General features: G+C 54.1%; 1 protein-coding gene across 1 annotated transcript in view; it reads left to right on the top strand.

Moving 5' to 3' along the window:
• Positions 1-23,236, top strand: part of Prkcz (protein kinase C zeta) — a 110,402-nt gene that overhangs the window by 75,424 nt on the left and 11,742 nt on the right. The window contains exons 6-13 of the mRNA XM_051171158.1: positions 2,643-2,774; positions 3,721-3,802; positions 5,386-5,438; positions 6,253-6,441; positions 8,990-9,087; positions 20,750-20,836; positions 22,657-22,792; positions 23,006-23,093. Of these exons, the coding sequence (XP_051027115.1) occupies positions 2,643-2,774; positions 3,721-3,802; positions 5,386-5,438; positions 6,253-6,441; positions 8,990-9,087; positions 20,750-20,836; positions 22,657-22,792; positions 23,006-23,093 (865 nt within the window). The remainder of the gene's footprint in view (positions 1-2,642; positions 2,775-3,720; positions 3,803-5,385; positions 5,439-6,252; positions 6,442-8,989; positions 9,088-20,749; positions 20,837-22,656; positions 22,793-23,005; positions 23,094-23,236) is intronic.

The raw sequence follows: 23,236 nt of genomic DNA, 5'->3' as shown, positions 1-23,236 counted from the left end.
GGTCCTTGTGCTACAGGGCAGGCCGGGTAGACGGTACTTTGTCTTCTCTGACGAGTGGGTAGGCAGCAGCAGGGCTCAAGAAGAGAGGCCTCTGGGAGTGGGCAGAGCCACCAGGTTAGGGCCATTGAGGGTTTCTTCTGAGGTTCTTTTGTCTGAAGCAACTGAAACGGTTAACAAGCATTTCCTGTAGTAGACCAGAGTCTATATTTTCCGTCTTTTAGGACATACACCTCTATGGCAGCACTCAGTACTGCCATTGTGACTCAAAAAGCCACAGGCCGCAGCTAGTGGGTGCAGCGATGTTCCAGTTAAAGTTCATATACAAAAAGGGGGAGGGGCGCCCTGAGCTGGGGTGACCTTCTGCTGTGCGCCCTCTCCTTAGGAGCTTGGCATTGGTGTTTGCTCCAGTAACTGAGGCCCTGAGAGAAATGGGTTTGTGTCTTCCCACGAGCCCCACCCTTCCCAGGTAGAGCAAGGCAGAGGAACAAGGAATACTCTCTCTGAGGATCTGAAACCTCGTAATGGACCTCATAAATACTTACATCCAGAATCATGCCCCTAAGAGCATCTAGCCCAGCGGTGTCCCAGGTGGCTGGCAGATGCAAGTGCAGACCCTCTGGAAGGCAGCCTGAAAGGATTCCCACAGACGGTGAACCGGACATCTGGGCTCACCGTCAGCAACAAAAAAATAAAAAAACATAGTCGACAACGGTCATTCTGGTCAGGGTCCAGCAGAAACTGAGGCAGAAGGCTTAGCCTGACTGAATACAAAATGGGCGTTTGATAGGTTTGAAACATTAAAATACATGATTGAAAAATAGAGCAAGAAACAAATTGGCAGCATATGAAACAGACTTCCAAATGTTTTTATGCCATTAATCTATTTTCTGTGAATTCCCGAGAATAGAAACCCAGGACTGTCATTTTTGCTTTATTGTTTTAGTGGCATGCTTTTCTGAAATGTTGATGATTCGAGTATAGATTTTAAATAAAGAGCAAGTGGCCGGGAGTGGTAGTGCATACCTTTAATCCCAGCACTCTGGAGACAGAGACTGGCAGCTCTCTGTGAGTTTGAGGCCAGCCTGTTCAACATAGCAAGTTCCAAACCAGCAAGGCTATATGGAGAGACCCAGTCTCGGAAAAATTTATCTATATATGAAAATAAAGCAAGAAAGAAAAGCTATTGGTACAGTTTTGGTAACTCCCATAAGAGAGGCGTGGAGGCCTCAGTCCAGTCCGTGTTGTTAAGTCCAAGCTGCTCTTGGTTAGACGTTGGCCTGTCCTGGCCCCAGGTAAGAGTGGCTCTCTTGTCCAGATATAATGTACAGATCTATAATCACAGCACTGGGGGGGCTAAAGACAGCCTCAAAAAGATAAGAGAGGCTGGGGCTATTGCTCAGTGCGTGGAATGGCTGCCTAGCAGGCCCAGGACCCAGAATTCTACCCCCAGCAAGAGCCACATTAACAACCAGGCATTTTGGTGCCTGCTTGTGACCCCAGCACCGGGAAAAGCAGGCAGGGAAATCAGAAGTTTAAGGTTGGGCCAGAGAGGTGGCCCAGTGGCCAAGAGGGCTTGCCGCACAACCGTGAGACTTTGCACCCGGCACCCACGGCGTGACAAGCCAGGCAGGCATGGTCATGCGTGGGGCAGAAACAGAAGGTTCGGGGAGAAACCCTGCCTCAGAAGGAGAAGGCAGAGAGTGATCGAGGCGGACACCAGTGCAAATGTCACACACTGGGGGGTGGGGAGGTGTCAGTCATCCTTGAGAGCATAGCAAGTTTGAGACCAGCCTAGGCTACATGAGACCATGTCTCAAAAAGGGTAAAAGAAAGCCAAAGCGCTAATAAGTCTGGGGCAGCTGGGGACCCACATTCTTGTTCATCAATGCAGACACCCCAACGCTGTAAGAGTCACATGACCAGATTCTGAGCGTGATTCTTCTCACAGTTTTTTTGTTTTTGTTTTTGTTTTTGTTTTGTTTTGTTTTTTTGAGTCAGGGTTTCTCTGTGTAGCCTTGGCTGTCCTAGACTCACTGTGTAGACCAGGCTGGCCTCAAACTCACAGAGATCCACCTGCCTCTGCCTCCCAAGTGCTGGGTTTAAAGACGTGTGCCGCCACGCCTGGCCTCACAGATTTTTTTTTATAAGACTCCAGAAGTCGTGGACGCTGACACCAGCAGAGCTGACACTTACCCGTTTGAGGCTCATTAGAATCGCGAACAACAAAGGATTATTTCAAATTCTGAAAATAAAACCATTGCATAATTGTTGCGCAGCCATTCACACACAGTCCCTCCAAGTCAGAATGTCAGCAGCCGCCCTTCGGACTGCAGTCAGTTTGAGAGAGTCGTCGGCTGCTTCCACTGTTCTCCTCTCGGCCTGGGTTGCTTGGCCACTGTGGCCGGCGCCACACCCTGTCCCCTGCAGCACAGCCCCTCCTGGGATCACTGTCTCTGGGCCTTCACGTGAGCCCAAGAAGGGAACTGCTGAGCTAGAACGGATCTGCATTCAGAAAGGAGGTGTCAGGCCCCCTCTCACGTGGCAAAGTGTGGTCTGCCCGAGTTCTCAACCAGACTCGTTAAGTGTGGCATGGGCTTCTAGAAGGGCCAGCCGGGCCTGATAGCTGCTGTTCCCATCTACAGAGAGCGTACTGTGGCCAGTGCAGCGAAAGGATATGGGGTCTCTCGAGGCAGGGCTACAGGTGCATCAACTGCAAGCTGCTGGTCCATAAACGCTGCCACGTCCTCGTCCCGCTGACCTGCAGGAGGCATATGGTGAGTTGGGGTGTGGGGAGGGATGACTGGGCCTCTGGGCCTCTCTGGCCACGCTGGCCTTGGCAGCCCTTGGTCCGTGTCATTCCATTAGTGATACTACGTCTGCTCCAGGCAGGAGGAGGCCTGTATGTTGCAGGGGTGACTACGGGCAGAGTCTGGAAGAACCTCACATCCCGAACAGTGGGAACTAAAGGGGCCAGGCCCCCTGGTGTGTTGTTAAGGAGGTTTTCAAGCCAGCCTGCCTGGGCCACCTACCCTGGATGTAGACTTCTTCCTGGCCCTGCCCAATGCCTGCCAGACCCAAAGCCTCCGCCCCCAGGATGGCTGTTGGCTTATGTGCATCTTGCCAGAGTGAGGAAGAAAGATGCCGCTGAGGTGGCATATCCATGTTCCATATGTCAAGTAAGACCAGGGTCCAGATTGGAGCATGACATAAGTTCCCACAAAACCATCCTCCTAAAGATCTTCCTGTGTCTGCTGTAAGCCCCGAAGACACATACAACCTATGACCCTGTAGATCCGCCATTACCTTAAGATGAAGGAGATGAGCCCAGAAATGTGGTCATTCAGATCTGAGTGAGACCAGTGCTTGGACCCGAGGGGCCATGACCGGAAGTTGTCTCTGTTCTGGCTTTAGCTACATGGGACCCTCCCCCACCCGGGCTCTTAGACTTAGACTGCTGATCAGGAGCCTGGCTGCCAGTGAGGTGTCCACAGTGCAGTGACGGGGTATCGCCAAGCAGGGCGTAAGGCATTCCTTCTACCAAACACCTTCTGGAAAGGCGGTAGCCTAAGAGCCTGGGTGGCCACCTCAGCACCTCTTAGGTAGCGGCCTCAGCTCTACGCGGCTGCTGTCGTTTATACAACCCCTCGCAGCGCACACATGCGATTTGTAGTCAAGAAGCAAGAGCTGGGTCATAACGCTGACACCATCGTTTCCTCGCAGGATTCTGTCATGCCTTCCCAAGAGCCTCCAGTAGATGACAAGAGTGACGGTGTAGACCTTCCCTCAGAGGAAACTGATGGAAGTAGGTGCCCCTTCCCCCCAACTGGGTGGTCCCCCTCTTCTGAACCCTGCAGTGCACTCCTCTCACCATCTTCCTGGTCTTCCTTCCTGGGTGAGCTGGGCTGGGGACAGCACTGTGCACAGCCTCCCGTCTGTCCCCACAGAAATGGGTGGGGCCACTGGCCTTCTCTGGTAGCTGCCAGGCAGTTATCTCCTCACTACTGGCACCCTCCGTGCTGACTGCAGGTGCTCTGCACGACACTCAGCGTGTGACTGCCAGGCCAGGCACCTCCTGCATACTGGGCATGCCACAGAGCTGGCCTCTATGGTCAGCATTCAGTGGCCCCAGACTGTCAGTGGTTCTCCTTACGATAGTTACAGTAGTGTGAAGGTCTAACCACACAACTGCATCTTGGTACCTTCACCTTGGGTGGGTGGGTGTTCAATCATTATTTTATAGTCTACTAAATGTGTTTAACTCTTCACCTCCTACTTCTGTCTTTGTCTCTGTCTGTTTGTCTGTCTGTCTGTCTGTCTCTCTCTCTCTCCCTCTCTCTGTCTGTCTCTCTCTTTGTCTGTATCTCTGTCTGTGTGTGTCTGTCTGTCTGTCTGTCTCTCTCTCTCTCTCTCTCTCTGTATGTGTGCATGTGTGTGTGTCTGTCTGTCTCTGTCTGTCTGTCTGTCTCTCTCTCTCTCTCTGTATGTATGCATGTGTGTGTCTATCTGTCTCTGTCTGTCTGTCTCTCTCTCTCTCTCTCTCTCTCTCTCTCTGTGTCTGTCTGTCTCTCTCTTTCTCTTTGTGTGTGTGTGCTCGCATGTGCAGGCACACAAAGCATGTGTGTTATTGCTAGGCATCCTCCTGTCTCCCGCCCCTCACGCCCTCAGGGTACAAATGGGCACCACTACACACATCGCACGTTTGTAGTCCTCACTCAGGTCCTCACAACTGTGCAGCGAGCATTTTTACCCATTGAGCCATCTTCTCAGCCGTAAAGTTTTGTTTTTTGAGACAGTCTTATGTAGTCCAGCTTGGCCTCAAGTTCAGTCTATTGGCAAGGATAACCTTAACCTTGTGATCCTCCTGCCTCTGTCTCCCAGGCGGAGCGCTAGGGTTATAGGCATTTGCCATCGCGGCACTGACGATTCAACCCAGGGCTTTGTGCATGCTAGGAACATCCCCGGCCTTCTCTTTTATTTGAGACAAGGTCTTATTATGTAGCCCTGGTCGTCCTTGAATCGTACAATCCTCCTGCCTCAGCTTCCCAGGTACGAGGAACAGAGGCACGCACCACAACACCCAGCCCTGAATGAACTTGTACGTTTCAGCTCACAGTCCTTCCGTCCTGGTGAATCTGTCACATTTTGACCTCATCGTGAGTAAAGGAGCTTGTAGCCACAGTCACACAGCCAGCTTAGACCAGGCTAGGAAGCTGTAGCTTCATGGGGCTCTTCAGAATGAGCTGTGGCTGCCTTGTGGACTGGCCTCTGAGCACTGCTGTCCCGTCTGAGGTCCCTGTCCCACCGCTGCAGGGAGGTGAGGGTCCAGGGGGTCCCTGTGCTTCTGTGACACTTGTCACATCATCCTTCCTTCTGTCTCTTTACCAGTCGCGTATATTTCTTCATCTCGGAAACATGACAACATCAAAGATGATTCTGAGGTAAGTGAGTTCAGGGGCCGTTATATGAACCTCAGCGCAGGCTAGGTGTGACAAGACGCTGCAGCGCTGGGCTCAGATGAGGCCGATGGCCTTTGAGTGGTCGGTGCCCCACATTGTATCTGCTCCTAAGCCTCTCCTCTCCTCTGCTCCTTTGTCCTTCCTGCTCTGGCAAGCCCTCAGCCGCTCCCTCAGGCAGGCCCTTCCCCGGAATCTGACCCACGGGCTCCATCTGGCTCCGTCCGGCCTCCCACCTGCCCCCAGCTCTGATGTTCTAGAGAAACAGAAGAACGCGCTGTGCGTGCGCTCAGCCTTTGCTGGTCATCTCACAGCGCAGGCACCGCGCGCTGCCCTCACCGTCACAGCACAGAAGCGGGGTGGCACTTACAGAGCAGGCTCCGCTCTCTCCACCCCCATGGGGCAGGTTCCTCCTCCCCAGACTCACAGAGCAAGCACCACTTTCCTCATCTTCATGAAGCAAGTGCCACTCTCCCACCCTCATGGGGCAGGTTCCCGAACTTCCCACTCTCACAGAGCATGCCCAAGTCTGCATTTTAGCCTGGGCAATGCCCCCCCCCCCACATCCCCCCAGAGCCATCATAGAGGCACTGCTGTGTTTCCAGCTCCTTCCTTTAGAAGCCCACAGTCTCGGTTCTTTGTTTTTCTAGTTTGAGTTAGATGGGGGGGGGGGGGGGTTGGGTGCTGGCACGTGAGGCTCAATGCTGAGGAGCAGGCCCCTGCTGCCCGTCACGTGACAGTGAACAGCTTTTGGATCTTGGCAAACCGTGTCCCCTCTTTTCTCTGGGCCTCTCCCCAGGACCTTAAGCCTGTCATCGACGGGGTAGATGGGATCAAAATCTCTCAGGGGCTGGGGCTGCAAGACTTCGACCTCATCAGAGTCATCGGGCGCGGGAGCTACGCCAAGGTCCTCCTGGTGCGGCTGAAAAAAAACGACCAGATTTACGCCATGAAAGTGGTGAAGAAGGAGCTCGTCCACGACGACGAGGTGAGAGCGCACGTCCTGCCGCAGCGCCGCGCTCGTGGGGTCCAAGGTGTGCACGTCTGTTCGGGGGGCCACCGAAGACCCTGTGAAACCGGGCTCTCCTGGACCACGGCTTTCCCACTTCCAAAGTAGCAGCAGCAGCTTTAGAACCCCTGAGTTTAGTGGTGTTGCCCTTGCTGTTCATCTCTCTGTGGATGAACATGGGGTTTCTTGCACTGCTGTGAACGGTGGCACAGTAAACATTTGCAGGTAGGTATTTAGTCTGCTTTCTGTTCTTTTTTTCCATGTAGTTCTAGGAGCGGGACTGCCAGGGTGTGTGATAATTCCAGGGGTAGTTTCTGGAGAAACTCCCAAACTCTGCCCAACGTGGCTGTGCCATTTTTGTTCCGGCCAGTGGGGCTCAGGACTCGCAGTTTTTCCACATCTTCACCAACACCTATTTTCTGGCTTGTTCCTCACAGCACATCTGTGAGTACCCAGCGTGACCTTGACTCACAGCTTCTCTGAGGGCGCAGGAGGCTGCCACTTCCTCACGTGCTTGCTGGCTTTGTGTCTGCTTTTTTTGCTGTTACAGTGAGCAGCCTGCTCTGTCTCTTGGGAGCAGAGAAAGGGCAGTGTGTAGATAGCAGTGACGCTGTCCCTCAGCCGCTGCTGGTGCTAAGCAGCAAATGTTTGTCAGGTCCTAGAACGGATCTCATTCCCCACCCGAGCCAGGCTGGGAGCTTGGGTCTCAGGTCTGTGCGCTGTGCAGGGCTAACACACAGCTCAGTAGGGAACCCGCCAGAAGGTCATCCCCGGGGATGGATGAGGCTGCCACACTCTCACACGCTTGCTGGCTTCCTGTCTGTTGGACCTGAGGTTGGCTTGGTACTTTCACTTGTAGGGTACATTTGCACAAGGCATAGCCTGTCAGACTGGCCCTGTAACCCCTGGATGCTGAGCTCCTGAGTGAGTGGGAGTACCCATGATTCAAGCCTGTCCTCAGCACCAGGTGTCAGTCCTCACAGTCTTGAGGTGCTGCCATGCCCTCCTGAGCTGAACTGGGTTCCCTTTCTCTGGAGTCGTCCTCGGCCACTGCTCTCCTCTGAGTGGTTTTGTCTAGGACGTGGCTCTGAACACAGACCGGGGAGCTGCCTCAAGTTCCCCATTAACAGAAGCCCACTGGCTCCTGCGGTCAGTCCTTGAGCCCGGTCTCTGCTGACCCAGAGCTGAGGTTCCTGGAATACACGAGTCCCTTAGCTTCCTACGCTCAGCTTCTCTGCAGTGGAACTTGTCAGCCTCGCCCCTCCAGGTCCCAGGCATTGCTATGTGGCCCTGCTGTGCCAATGCCTGGATGGCTTCTAGCAGTCTTTCTCCTAACAGCTTCGGTTCTCCTGGGATGACCTTCCAGCACATTCCCTGGTGACTTGTGTGCTAGCCCTGTACGGTGCCGGGTGTTCTGTAAACTAGAACCTGTAGAGATGCAGTCAACAAAGCCTAGTCCCAGGTGCGCTGGTGCTAGATGGCCCAGGCTGGGATAGATGGAAGACCGCCAACCCACTGATTTCCATGCAAGAGTCGGGGGTGACCGAGGCTACTTGAGGTGTGAGCCACCTGAGTGTGGCGGTCAGATCAGGTCGACTTTGGGCGAGCAGGTCGGGAGTCTGGGTGAAGTGGGGCTAGGTATCACCTACATGGAGGAAGACTGACACTGTTCCACCTGGTGGAGCTCCTGGGATTCAGAGAGCTCACCACGGGGAGTGGTGGCTGTCTCCAGTGCACTAAGTGGGCTTCCACACACCAAGATGGGGGGGGGCTCTCTGTTTCCTGGGGCTGTGGTGGAATCAAGCTGTGACCTCTTACTTTGCAGCATCCCACCCAGCTGGGTTGAGGGGGAAGGAGATGGCCCTGTGGTAGCAGCTAATCACTGGCCATGACTGGCCTACTCTGCACTCAGTGGCTGCGGGTCTTTGGGAACGTGTCCCACCCTGCGTGGATGGGGAGGGTGATGGACGTGATGATGTTGGAGACGGTGATGACGTCTAGTGTCAAGGTGTGGGTTATGGCAATGGTTTGGTTTGGTTTGGTTTGAGACTGGATCATTCTGTAACAGGCTGCAGGCCACCCCGGGGAATTTACTGTATTACCAACAGTCCTCCTGCCTTGGCTGCCTCAGCCGGTGCTGGGGTCACAGGTGTAAGCAACACACCTGGCTCAAGTGTCTCCTGAGAGGTGCTTTCTTTTCCTCTCCACGTTGTCTTCTGGGAAGCGGAGAGGACGGCGTTCCTGCCCTCGCCCCTGCCTCCCCTGCCCTGACTGGTGCCGTCTGTCTAGACGGCGGTCCTGCTTCGCCCCTGCCTCCCCTGCCCTGACTGGTGCCGTCTGTCTAGACGGTGTTCCTGCCCTCGCCCCTGCCTCCCCTGCCCTGACCGGTGCTGACTGTCTAGATGGTGGTCCTGCCTCGCCCCTGCCTCCCCTGCCCTGACCGGTGCTGACTGTCTAGATGGTGTTCCTGCCCTCGCCCCTGCTTCCTCTGCCCTGACCGGTGCCGTCTGTCTGGTGTCTGTTTTAGGACATTGACTGGGTGCAGACGGAGAAGCACGTGTTTGAGCAGGCGTCCAGCAACCCCTTCCTGGTCGGCTTGCACTCCTGCTTCCAGACGACGAGCCGGTAAGGAAAGAACCGAGCTGAGCTGCAGCTCCAGCTCCCTCCACGAGCCTCCTCCGCTCGCAAGGGTGCGGTTTCTAGGTCACCAGATTTATTTGGTGGGTCCCCGTTGGCTAGTGTCATACGCGGTAAACTTCACACACCTGAGTTTTATGTGATGCCCTTTGTGGGATCTTCTTGAAGACATCCTACCAAAGGCAGGTTCTCGGCCCGACATGGGGTGTTAGAGCAGGCCTGGGTGTCCTGTGCTGCTGCTCACTGAGCAGAGACACAAGCTAATGAGCAGCAAGGCGTCACTCCTAAGCTTTGGTATGTATGTTGAAATTCTGCCGCTTTAAAAATGCTTGGAGTCTCATGGTCTAGGACCACAGCAGTACACTGTTGAGAGTCTGGGGACCAGTTGACTTGGACTAACATGGTCATCACCACATCCCTGCATCCGTCCTCCACTGGGTAGCTCAGTAGCAGGACTCATGGGGGCTCAGCATCTCCTGCTCAAGTCAACAACTGGTACTGAAAGGATAACTAAAACTTGGCAGACCTGAGCCAAGTGTGGTGATGCACTCCTGTAATCCCGACACTCGGAAGACTGAGACCAGCCCTGTCCCTGGTCCTCCAGCAACAAGCTGTGACAGCTCAGTGTTTTATTATGGAGGCCAAAAGCCCTGATGTAGAAGTGTCCAGCAGCCAGTCCTCCATGGCGTATGACCTCCGTGTCCCATAGGACACTGCTTAACCAATGACAGACCAGGAAAGCCAGCTACAGAGTGCAGGCTTGAGATCTGAGGGCAAGGACAGACTTCCCGGCCCAGCGGCTGACAGATGCCCCTCAGCCCCCTGGGGGCCAGTGGTCACTGATCTCCCATCGCCCCCCACCCCAGAGTAAGGGACCCTGCTCTGCTTGTTCTGTGTTTTCACATGTGACCTCCAGAAGCATCCTCAGAAATACACCACAGGTACTGCTTAACCAGGCCAGCCATGTTAACACACAGCCGTGGGTACGGTCTGGCACAGTGGGCCGTGCTGTCTTCATAGGGAACGTTTTACAGGGCTTTATAGGGTCTGGTTTGTGGTGCTGGGTCCCCAGCTATGGCCTTTGGTGTAACTCTTAGCCTGAGGAGCCCTGGACTGAACTTGCATTTTCCCAAACCAGTCGAGGGTTCTGCCCGTTGTGGCTGGCGGCATTACTGTCACCACGTGGGAATCCTGTTGTGTATCGCAGATTCTTTCCTATGTCCTACCTAAAGCCTGGCCACAGCCACCCCGGGGTGCCCGGGCCCCAGGCTCCCCGAGCTATTGCTTCCATGGTGTGGAACTAAGCCATGCTGGGAAGCACGGGTCTGAGACCTTTCTCCTGCTTAGTGGCAGCTCTGCCTGCCTTGTAGCCACCACTGGGAGGCAACGCAAGCTTCCTGTGCACCCAGGCGTGTCTCTCCACTCTGTGGTCTCCCCTGCCCTTGCTTCATAGACTCCTTTCTCCCTGTGTCCTCCCCTCCCCAGAGCCAGAGCCACCAAAAGGCCTCAGCAGTCAATGGTCCCCTTTGTGCACCCCCGTGGCCCTGTCCCCACACTGTCCTGGCCCTGACCTTGTCTCCTGTGAGGAGGAACGGCCCCGAGGGAAGGGCAGCCCAACCCGGCGTTGGAGGCCCCAAAGGGTGAGAGCACAGTCGGGCGCTGATCAGCATCTACGCTGATAAAACCAGGATCAGGTGTTCCAACCCCAGGTCGCCTAAGTGCAGAAAGTGATGCCGGGACAGCTGACACATGGCAGCCTCCATGTCGTCAGCTGCAAGGCTGGCCCCAGGAGTGACGCCTGTACAAGTCACTGACAGTGGGGAGCATCTGACGTGGCTTGGTTAGGTTTTGCATGTGTCCTTGGATGTCTTGACCTTCGGTGTGTGTGTGTGTGTGTGTGTGTGTCTGGTCCCCCCAAAGAGATGTCACTTGAGTCTGCCCCAAAGACTTCCTGACAGCAGCCCAGTCAAGGCCGAAGCCCACACTTTCCTGGCTGTTTATTCATGCGTGGCGCAGGCACTTCACGCATTTCCTCTGGGAGCAAAGTTGGAAAGTTCTGGAAGGTTCTGTGGAGTTGGCAGAGATTTACAGCAAGGCTTTTCGTGGCGACCGCTGAGGAACGTAAGCCCCTGATGTGGGAAGCCTTTTTCCTGCTTGGTGCCGTGCCTTCACACAAGCAAATGGCAGCACCTGTTTGCCAGCTTCTCCCTCAGAGATAGAGAAGGCTCTTTCAGCTGCACAGATGTCCTCACCGACCTTGCACAGAGTGAGGCAAAGCCACCAGGAGCAGAAAATCTGGTGCCCGCAATTGGGCACGGGATGCGCCCGGACGCCTTGCCTTGCCTTGCCCCGCCTGTCCCACTGTGCTAATAAACGCAGGGTTCATAAAGGCATTCTCAGAAACCCATCCTGAGGCCTTGCTGAGCCCGTTGCTTAAGGGCTGCATGAATGTCAGTGTGCTCCACCTCCCAGCAGGTCACACACAACAGGAAACCGATGAAACTCCAGGCAGGATGCTCTCGCTGGCTGGCAGCCATGAGTGGAAACCTAGTAAATAAAAGGCAGTGGTTTCCACATGTGCCCGGTGACTGTAAAGAAGCCTCCGCAGGGCTGGGGGTGGGGGCGGGGTAAGGATTTCTTTCTTTCCTTCCCAAACCCAGTGGTGCCTATTCTGGTGGGCCCCACGGAATTCCTGCTCTCACAGGCTGGCACCACTTCCCTGGCACAAGTAGCGTTCTGAGGCAAGGGCATGTTAACACTAAGCATCTGTCTATGGGGAGCCGTACCCCATGTCTACGTGGTCTTTTCCAGACAGTAACCAGAATTAAAATTCTCCAGCAAAACCTCTTTAAAAAAAAAAAAAAACGGGGAAAACATTTCAGCTTAAGTTGTGCCAGGAAAAAAACGGCAACCTGGAAAGCCTGCCAAGAGTGACCCCTTTTAAGCCTCGTGACGTGTGACCCCCCAACTTAAGTGTGGCTCAGGCACAGGCATGCAGACTGCTACTGAAATATCTGTTGCCGTCTGGGAGCGCTCGAGGTGAGAAGGTCGTGTGCAGAGCCTTAGGTTCAATGTTAAACAGACAGGGGTGAAGGGGGGAGAATTTAGTTAGCCGCGCATGCTGTATAGTTGGCTCTCAGGTTTTTTGTTTTGTTTTGTTTTGTTTTTATTACTATGGTGTGTGGGAGGAGGGGGTGTGCTAGCTTGTCTGGAAGATTACTTTGTAGAGTTGACTCTTTCCTTCTGCCTGTATGTGGGCTGTGGGGGTCAAACCCAGGCCACAGGTTTGTTCTGCGTCACCATCTTGCCAACACCCAGCTCTCACCGCTCAATCCCGCTCAATCCCGCAGGGGCCTCCACAGCATCCTGATTTAGACGGTTGGGGAAACTCCTCCTGCCTCAAGTGGCTTATGGGTACCAAATGTCACTTGATCCTTTGTATGTTGCTGTTTATAAATAGAGACCTATAAGCTCTGCCACAGACCTGGCAAGGGACAGAGCCTTTTCCTCTTCGGACAGGAAGTAAACCACCCACCCGCCCCCCTCATAAGTTACAAATCTATGTCTATCAGGAGGGGCCCCAGAAGGCTGGCGCCCAGACCCGCACACGGGAGTAAAGAATGTCTCACAGGGCAGCGGTGGTCTGAGAGAGACTCTGGCCAACCTGTTGCCTTTAGTGGGGAGGGAGGGAGGGAGGGAGACGTCTCTATGCAAGGAGCCCACCTTGTCTCTGAGGAGCAAGCCAGGCAGACAGGAGCTTCTGGGCAGGGATAGGCAGGGTTCGGGAAGGAGAGCCACCGGGCGTGGGATACAGCAGGCGACCTGACCATGAGCAGGGTGTTGCAGAACTGCTTCCTCATGCAGATTGGAGGGACTGTGGCCTCGAGAGAGTCTCAGGGGGGCCCCAAATTGCTGTGAACTTGGCAAGAAGCACTTAAGGAGAGGCCTTGGGGGAAGGGGAGAGAGAAGATGACTCAAGGTCTGTCACTCACTGTAGTCACACTGGAGCCCAGAATGGAAAGAGCCGGTGTTGAGTGGCATCTGTGGAGCTGAGCGTGGGAGCCGTGTCAGCCTTCACGGTGACAGCATAATGTCTCAAAACCCCGAAGTGGCTGTAGTGCAGCCTCTTGCTGCAGAGCACAGCTCTAGCCACGAGGCGGGCCTGGGCCAGGGGTCCAGTAAGTCACAGCCTGGGCTCTCCAGGGAGAAGGGTCGTCCCAGGGCAGGTGAACTGCCGCTCACGCAGATGTTCCAGGAATACTCCTGTTAAATGTTGGCTCTCTGTGCCATCCTAAGAACACTGGGTTAGCTATGAGTCATCAGGAAGCCCTGGCCAGCAAAGGGACCCTGAGGACCCTGTGACCTTGCTTGTGTCTCTCCTGTTAGGCTAAGCCCTCCACCATCTGTGAGAGACATGGGCTGTCGACCCCCCAGCTAGGAAGTGACAGGCTGCTCTTGGCTGTATGGCTGGGGGTGGGTGAGCATCAGGTCACAGTCTCCCACTGCCAGGTCCTTGAGCCAGTGGCCTCAACTGACAGACCTAAAGGTGATTGTGTCCTAGTGGAAGGGTGTGAGATTGTAGGGTACCCTGTCTTACCCTGGGGACAGCACCATGTGGGCTCAGCCCCGGAAGCCAGTTTCTCCCTCTCCGTCCGGCTCCAGAGTCCTTACTGTGTGGTGCAGGCCGTCCCTGGAGCTTACTAACCTCTTGCCTCCATCCACTTCATGCTAAGGTTAGCCGGCACTCACCCACAGCCGTGCCTAGAAATCCACTTTCTTTTGCTTACTGGTTGGTGCACAGGATCAAACCCAGGACCTTGCAAGTGCAAAGCAGGTGGCCCCGCCTCTGAGCCGCACCCTAGGTCATTGTGTGTGTGTGTGTCTGTGTGCTGGGGTGCTTGCCTGTACATGTGTAAAGGCCAAAAGTTGACTTCAAGTGTCTTTCTCAACCACCCCCTCCACTTTTATTTTTTTGAGACAGGCATTGCCCTCCCTCGCAGGGCTGATGTGTCATCTCCCACTAGCTGCTGACACTAGCTGGGCGCTCTACCTTCCAGGTGACTGGCAGGAGTGACCAGCACTGCCCTCTTCCTTGCCAGGGATAGAATACTAAGATGGCACAATGCCAGCCACAGGCATGAGACAGGTGCCATCAGAAAGGCAGACAGAAAGCGGGTTGAGGGGAAGAGACAGACAGACAGACACAGAGAACCAAGCTCTCAATCCCTGCAGACAGGTATGCCTCTGTCTGCGGCTGGGAGCGACAGTGGAGAGCCTCACCCTTGGCCCTCTGGGTTCTGGCTCACAGGAGAGCTGCTGCTGTGGGCAAATTATAAGAGACAGGAACCATCGCTCCCACCCTCAACTTGGCCACCCGACGTCCTTGCTCGGAGAGAGCGCCGTGGGCTCAGCAGCTAGAGCACCCGCCTTACAGGCAAAGGGGACTGAACCCTGGATCCCCGGAATCCCTGTAAATGTAGGGTGGGGCTGCTCACCTGTAATTCCAGGTCCAGCCTTGGAAGGTGGAGCCTGGATCTCCTAAGCAAGCTGGCTAGCCGCAGGGGAAGGATCAATCAGTGAAATCTGGGTTTGATTGAGAGAGCCTGCTTTAATGAGTGAGATGGAAGAGCAATGGAGGAACACTCCCAACATCAACTTCAGAGCTCCATACACACGTGCCCACACACATACACGCATGCGTGTAATGTATACGAACACTGCACACTACTCATGAACCTCGCCCCCAAAGAAAAAGAGGAGCATATTGCCTTGGGAGGTCACCAGTTCTGAAGATGGCGGTCCCTGGATGCCTGGAGAAAGCCATGTCCTGTGTTGGTTTTACACGTGCTTTCAGACTTAGGACTTTTCTGTTGCTGTTTGTGTTGACATTTGGTTGATCTGTAGTTTCCTTTTCTTAGACAGTCTTTGTCAGATTTTTTTTTTTTTTTTCGAGACAGGGTTTCTCTGGTAGCCTTGGGTGTCCTGAACTCACTTTGTAGACCAGGCTGGCCTCAAACTCACAGTGATCCACCTGCCTCTGCCTCCTGAGTGCTGGGGTTATAGGCGTGCACCACCATGCCCGGCTTTATCAGATTTTTCATATTTCTATTTTATTCTGTGGAAAGTCCTAATAGCACTGAAATGTGTCTGCTACAACTGCTTTTTATTTATTTGTATGTGTGTGTACAGAAGCCAGAAGAGAGCCACAGGTCTCCTGGAGCTAGAGCTACAGATGGTTGCGAGCCACCTGATGTGGGTGCTGGGCCTGAGCTTGGGCCTATGCAAAAGCAGTGTACACTCATAATTACTAAGCCCCCTTTCGAACCGTCCCCCGTTCCCCACCCCACCCCTTTTTGGTGTGGCTCTGGGCAGGAAGACCAGGGCCTCATACATGGCAAGTGAGCGCTCTCTGACCCACAAGCCCAGGGTTACCTCTTGCTTGGTCCCTATGAGGATTTTCCTCAGTGCCTTCCTGCTTTGGGCTTCTAAGTGGTAACATCCTCCCTAGCCAGTCGGGTGCTTCCTCCTGTTTCTCTGTCAGACACGTTCCGACTCTGAGGAGAGTGGGGGGCTTGTACCCTGTGGTGTCTGAGGTACGAGCCTCTCTGAGTCACCTTGACAGATGTTTCTGGCACCATCTGCATCTGGTCCTGAGGTCATCTTGCCATTCACTCCCCTCCTACCCCATAAATCTCTTTGAATGAGATAGAAACCCTCTTTTTGGACCAGCTGTTTCCTTGTCTGTCCACGTCTTTCTTAGAACACTGAGTCCTTTCTGGGTCAGGGAGCTGGAGCCTGACTCCCTCCTTCCCCCTGGGCACTGCTCCTGGCTCGTGTCCTTGGTGTGCCAGGCAGGGGTATGAACCTCACCTTGGCCCTCTCAGGCCTCGGCTGTGGGTCTGGGCTCCTTCTCCCTGCTGTCTGTCTGCTGGGACCATCTGTGGGAGCAGAGGCAGGACCTGGAAACGAGCTTGTGAGCAGGCTGTGTGGTACCACGGCTACGCACCCTGCGGTGCCATGCACCCCTCCATGTGAAGATGGCAGGGTTTACCTTCTAGTGTGGGGAATGAGCGAGTTCTATAGGGTGTGGGCCGTCAAAACTTTCCTGTCGTTGTTACTCTTACACCAAGAGGTCACAGCCTCTCTAGTGGTAATCAGTGTAGCCCAGACAGCAGGGGTGTGATCTGAGAACCTGTCGCTAGGCAGTCTGTTCCCGATTATCACAGCTTATACAGACTGGGTTATGATGTCACTTGGTGACACTGGTGGCTCATGACTGAACTCACGTTCTCAACTGTCCAGTCTTCACTGTGGCTACGTGTTCTGGCACAAAAACCGCAGACAGTCGTCAGAGATGTGTACGGTGGGACACGGCGGCGTGTGCTTGCAACCCTAGCACTCTGAAGGCAGAAGCAGATCAAAGTTCAAGACCTTCCCTGACTACTTTAACTTTGTCTCTGTGTCTCTGTCTGTCTCTGTCTGTCTGTCTGTCTGTCTGTCTGTCTGTCTGTCTCTCTCTCTCTCTCTCTCTCTCTCTCTCTCACACACACACACACACACACACACACACACACACACACACACACACACACACACACACACAACCAGCCAACCAGGCTTGGGCTCTTGTTACTTCTTGGTGTTGTCTCCATGTTGCCTTGCGTTGCGATCAGTTCTCTCTAGGCCAAGGTCAGGCTGGGGAACAGGGGAAGTGGTCCTCAAAGCGTCCCTCTTTCTCTGGGTCCTCTCCTGATGAGGGGGGCAGTGGACCCGGCCACTCCCTACAACTAACTCCTCTGGCCCTGGATCCTGGGGCCCGTTGCTGCTGCTTTTTATGCCCTTTCTCCCTTTGCTTGTGCGGACAGATCCATTCATGCTGGCTTACAGTAACCTTTGCACGGTCTGTTTAGAATAATTGATAACACACACCGTCTGAGCTGTTAATGGCTTCTTCCCCATTCTTGTAAGTCTCCCTTGGGGCTTGGTGTGGCTCCAGGACCAAGGGTCTGTGGACAGTGACAGACAGGTGCTTATCTGCCTGACCCACAGACACCTGTGCGTAAGTCTGTGCGCAAGTGTTGGCTTCAACCTGCCTGAGAAAATAGCCGTGGCCCAAGACAAAAATCTGAGGCCAAGAAACTCGGTGTGCCAGGCACACAGTGCCAACTGCAGGAGCAGGTGTGACCTTGTATTGTCACAGCCGCACACCCGAGTCACCTACAGTGCAGGCCACGTGGTACTCCTGGGAAATTTCTGCTTGGAAGAAATGTTGGAAACAGTACCAAGGTTTTGTCTGTAGCACCACCAACCCCCCCCCCCCCCCCAGAAAATTAATTTCACAGCTGCTTTTATAACAGAAACAGAAAGAAAGCTGAGGGCAGCAAGATGGCTTAGTGGGTCAAGCATCTGCTCCACCCCGACCACCTGACTTGGTGGAAGGAGAGAACTGACCCCTGACCTTCACATGCACGCTGTGGCAAGTGCACCCCGAGATATACTGCAGCGCCCGGGCATAATGGTGCACACCCACCTGTAATCCCAGCACTCAGGAGGCCGAGGCAGGAGGATCGTACTTCAAGACCAGCCTGGTTGTGTTGTGAGCAGGAGGGAAGAGAGGCCCACCACTGTTCTGTAGCTCCCTCATGCCAACCCCCCAAACAGAAATGGCCTCTCTAGACAGACATGCCCTTCTATTTCGGGGGGCAGGGTGGGGTTGTGGAGCCCCAGGTTAGGATGTTTTCCTGTTTTCTGGAAGTGACCAAAGCATCTCCCTATTAAAGGGAGCCGTGCTTAAGTGTGTCCACTGGAAGTGTTGGCACCTGAGGGCAGGGCTCGGCCCCTCCTTGATGACAGGGCCCCTTAAGTTTGTGAATCCTGCTAAGTGGGTAAATATCTTTGCTTTGTAGTCATCGAGAGAGTTTTGAAGAGAGACCTTTGACTAATTTTGAGGTGCTAGACATCTCTGGAGTCTGACAAGCCTCATGGGGCCCACCTCCCATGGGGCCATGGTCATCATGTGGACACTTGGAGGTACTGAGAGCGCTTCATGACTCGGAGCTGAGTGCTCCTCCTGTCTGCTCCTGGGAGCTGCCTCTCTGAGGGCCAGAGGGCAGTCACAGAAAAGCCAGCACAGGAAATTCACAGTTAGGGTGCCCCAGTCCTGCCTTGTCCTGTGGGCTGTCCTCTGCACCTTCAACCTTGATGTGTCAGAAGACCTTATGTGGAGCTTTACCTGTACTGCACATGTTCTGGCATGGCGGTGCTGGGGGTGAAACTATGGCCCCGGGTATGCTAGGCCAGCACACTGAGCAGCACCCCAGGTTCAAGCCCCGAGTCTCCTTGCCATGAGTCCCTGGCACTACAACATGCCATTTTCTCTGTTGAGTGTGGTAAGCAATCCAGAGATGAGTACACTATGGCGGAGGGTCCGTTCTGCAGAGGAGGCTTGAGCAACAGCAGTTCCGGTCATTGAAAAGGATCATGCAGTCAACCCTCCCCCAACCCCACAAATACTAAGAGCCAAGTATTGCTTAATGAGTGTGTCTTGGTTTCAGTAAAACTTTGCTTACAAAGTAGACTACAGCCAGTGAGTCCCTGAGGGCAAAGCAAGGGACTTTGTAGGCGACATATAAGCTTATCCCATAGAGCTAGAGAGGTAAGATCGTAGAGGGGTGCTTTCCTCAGCCCTAACACAAGCATGCTGGAATTTTCTTCAGGACCAGGGCACCTGGGGAACTGGCTTGCCGAGAGGAAATACACAGACCCCTGTCTGGTGCTGGGGGCTTTTGTTCCGATTTCCACACATTAGGAATTATTTCTCATCTAAATAATGTAGTTTATAGTTCGGTGAGTGGTTTACAGCCGGGTAACATGCTGTGTCTGTTTTCCTGTCTTCTCTGGCCTCTTGCCGGAACTACGGAGGCCGAAAGCCAGCGCCTGGCCACAGTGGATTCAGGGTTAGGCTGTGAGGTTCAGCGCAGCGTGCTGAGAGCCCTTACGGGAGCCAGGAGATGAAGGTTTGCCTCCTTCCCACACTGGCTCCCATGCTATTGGACAGCAGCACCGTGAGCAGCAGGCTGCGTGTAAACATTTCCAAGGAAAACACGAGCTGCCAGCCCAGATGTCCCCAAGGTGCCCTCAACAGGGCAGCTCGGGAAATTACTGTGAATCAGATTTTGAAAATTAAGTCTTATTAAATGCAGCAAAGATCTTATTAGCGAAAGAAACCACATGGCCAATGTTTAGAGGCACGAGGGGCCTGTGTGCTGGATCCCAGCTCTGCGTAGCTCAGACTTGACCTCTGCCTGACCCCGCTGCCTCTCCCCTTGCCCGGCTGCTGGGCATCTCCCTCTGGGTGTACAGTGTCGGTCGCACACTAAAGTTTCTGTACCTCAGCCCCAGCAGCCAGGCTACATCTCTGAGTCAAACCTACTCTGACGTGATAAGTAGCAAGCAGTCTTCCCTGATGTCCGGCTAACGGCAGGCCCATTCAGTTCAGCCTGGCTCCTCTCTGATCCACATTGAGTCTCTCTCACCCGGGTGGACAGGTGCCTCTGGTTCTTGGGCCTGTCCATTTACACCTTCCTAAGGTCCATCTATATACAGAAGAGAGTGGTCAACCCCTAAACTGTATTCCCCTCATATGCTTCCTCGCCCACCCTAAACCTGGCCTGGGCACCTGCCCCATGGATCCCCACTTAATCCATCTGAGCTAAACTTGCTCTGCCTCCGGGATAGCCCACAGCTCTGTGCTCTCCCCTACCCCATGCTCCATAAGCCCTCGGCTTCTTCTCTGGTCACTTGTTCACCTGTCCCTAACCCCAGGGCGTCTGGCCACCATCTCTGCCTTATCGTGACTTTTTTTTTTTTAAAGCCTAAAACAGACCTAGCACCATTAGGAACACAGAGATGAAATAATAGATGAATGAACACCTGTCTATTTTTTTTTATTTTGTGTTTGTTTGTTTGTTTTGCTTTGAAACAGAGTTTCTCTGTGTACCCTTGACTGTCCTGGAACTCACTCTGTAGACCAGGCTAGCCTTGAATTCAGAGATCCGCCTGCCTCTGCCTCGGAATGCTGGGATTAAAGGCGTGCGCCACCATGCCTAGCCTAAGTCTGTTTCGTGTTTTCTAAAAATAATGCCCTACCTTGTATCCTGTGATGGAGCCACATCCCTCATCCAATGGTCTTGGACCCCAGATGTCAGAATTTGAACCCAGGCCTCATACCTTACTGGTCCAAATTCCCAGCTCCACCTCTCTTTCTTTTTTCTTTCTTTTTCTTTTCTTCTTTTTGGTTTTTGGTTTTCCGAGACAGGGTTTCTCTGTGTAGCCTTGGCTGTCCTGGACTCACTTTGTAGACCAGGCTGGCCTCGAACTCACAGCGATCCGCCTGCCTCTGCCACCACGCCCGACTTCCACCTCTCTTTCACCTTGAGTTGTTTCCTGCTGACCCCAGAGCTCCCCGGTGCCCTGTCACCTCGTTTTGGGCACTTACAAAGCACCTGCGGGTAACTCGGGCAGACACTTTAAAAAGTAACCCCCTGTCCATGTGGAGGTTCACTCACTCTGGCCACGTAGGTGGGCCCCTTGTTAGAGTGTTTCAGGGTGGTTTCAGCCCCTTTGACCCGCTGCCCTTCTCTCCTGCCAGGTTGTTCCTGGTCATAGAGTACGTCAACGGGGGAGACCTCATGTTCCACATGCAGAGACAGAGGAAACTTCCAGAGGAGCATGCCAGGTGGGTCCAGAGCAGTGAAGGCTGCAGCCTGGGGACCTTCCTCAGGAGGCCAGCAGGGACAAGAGGGGGGTGAGGTCTGGGCAGAAGGTGGCAAAGGTGCGGCCTGGGGACCTTCCTCAGGAAGCCAGCAGGGACAAGAGGGGAGCGAGGTTTGGGCAGAAAGTGACAACGGTTAGACTTTGTCATGGCATAAGGAATTCCAAAGCCTCTGGGAGAGTTTGGGGAGCTTTGTGCCCAAGGGCTGTTCCCTCCTCAGACTTTGAGGGTAGTCCTTCCCAGACTGTTTTGTTTTCACGACCATGACATCCTGGCTTTGTCCTTTTCCCTCGGGAGTAGAGTGCATCAGGAGAAAAGGCCCTGGTTCGTGTTCTGGCCTTGAACAGCTAGCTGCCCTCCAGCCTCTCTGTCCTGCTGCCTCCTGTAGCCCTGGCCTTGCAGGAAGGGCTGGGGGAGATTTTAGATTTGGGTGGCCCTTCTTATTTACCTTAGTTCCCCCCCCCCTTGAAGTCCTGGGAACCGCCCCCCCCCCCCCCCCGGCTCCTCCTGGAGAAAGTGGGCAAAAACAGCAACAGCTCATTGCCTGTCCACTTGCTTTTTATAAACCTCGTGGTAAAGCGCACACAGCGTCCCTGTCACCATTTCAGCCGTCCCAAGTCTATAGTTAGTGGCTGTGACGCTGACCACACTGCTGTACAGCCACCACCGCCATACACACATATCCTCTCTATCTGTCACTGGAACTGTGCCCCGTGAACGCCGACTCCCCAGGCTGCGATCTCCAGCCCTGATCGCCTCCTTCTGTCCGATCCGAGACCTCCCTAAGTGGAATCCTGGGTTCCCATCTTTTATGTGTTGAACTTGGCATCATATCCTCTTCCAGATTCTGTCAGAAACGAATTGCTTTTAAAGGTTGGATAATATTTCATTGTGCCGATAGTCTGTACTCTCTCCCCGCCCCCTCTTCCTCTTCAGTGGGATTTGCTGTATGACCCAGACGGGCCTCAAACTTGCAGTCATGAGCTACCCTGCCCTACCCACATCTCCTTTACCCATCCCCCCCATCAGTGCTTGCTTCCACATTTTAACTTTTATGAGTAAGGTTGCTATGCACCTACTTATTAAACATACATGTTTGAGACCCTACTTTCAATTCTTTCTGTAATCCCAGCACTCTGGAGGCAGAGGCAGGTAGATCTCTGAGTTCAAGGGCAGCCTGGTCTACAAAGGGAGCCCAGGACGGCCAAGGCTACACAGAGAAACCCTGACTCAAAAAAAAAAAAAACCAAACAAAAAAAAATTTAGTATACAAATGGGTTTCATAACGTCATGGTCCTGCCCTGCCGTCTCCAGCCTTGGGAATGTGTGTGTTAGTGGAGTCGTTGTTTGATGTGCATCCTTTTTGTTTGACGTGTTCGTTTGTTCTGGTGCTGGAGACCAGTGTAAGCTAGGCAGGAGCTCTCCCACCGAGCTGCTCTCAGCCCTAGTCTTCATATTTTGAGGCATCTCCCTGCAGGTCACACTTTTCATTCCCACCACCCACACGTGGGGTCCAGGTTCCCGCGTCCTCACCCTCCCATGTCTGGCAGCATTAGGTAGCCATTCTGGTGGCCGGGAGGTGGAATCCCACTGTAATTTACATTTGCATTTCCCTCTCGACCAGGATACCTTGTGGGGCTCTGTGTGCACCAGCCCCCGTCCGGCTGCCTGCCACATTTGCATTTCCCTGGTAACCAGGATACCTTGTGGGGCTCCGTGTGCACCAGCCCCCGTCCGGCTGCCTGCCACTGTCCCTCTGCTGACCACAGGGTACCCCACCTCAGGTTCTATGCTGCCGAGATCTGTATCGCCCTCAACTTCCTACACGAGCGAGGGATCATCTACCGGGACCTAAAACTGGACAACGTCCTCCTTGATGCTGACGGGCACATTAAGCTGACGGACTATGGCATGTGCAAGGTGCCCGCCTCACCTGTCCCCCACCTGTCCGCCTCACCTGTCCCCCACCTGTTTGTCTGCCCTTGACACCCTGCGGAAGTACTCACTGGCTGGGCACCGCTCAGTGCTGACCGTAATGAGCCCCTCCCCACCCGCGCGCCCATAGCTAGCCTATGTGGGCGTTCCTTGTGGCTCTCTGAGGGAGTCACCCTCCTGGTAACTCTGTCCCCACAGGAAGGCCTAGGCCCTGGTGACACAACAAGCACTTTTTGTGGAACCCCAAACTATATCGCCCCTGAAATTCTGCGCGGAGAAGAATATGGTGAGTACGAGGCATGTGGGAGATAGACAGGGGTGGGGACTCTCTGGAAATCTCCTCGACCTGGCGACGTTTGCTCAGCAGGAGCCTGCTCGCCCTCCCCTACAAGGTCAGGGAGGGATGTACTAGCGTAGTGTACCCAAAGA

This window comes from Acomys russatus, chromosome 29, assembly GCF_903995435.1.
Source record: "Acomys russatus chromosome 29, mAcoRus1.1, whole genome shotgun sequence".
In the NCBI taxonomy this organism is placed as follows: domain Eukaryota; kingdom Metazoa; phylum Chordata; class Mammalia; order Rodentia; family Muridae; genus Acomys; species Acomys russatus.
Note: the sequence above shows the minus strand (reverse complement) of the source record. Positions and strands in the feature narration are given on the sequence as shown.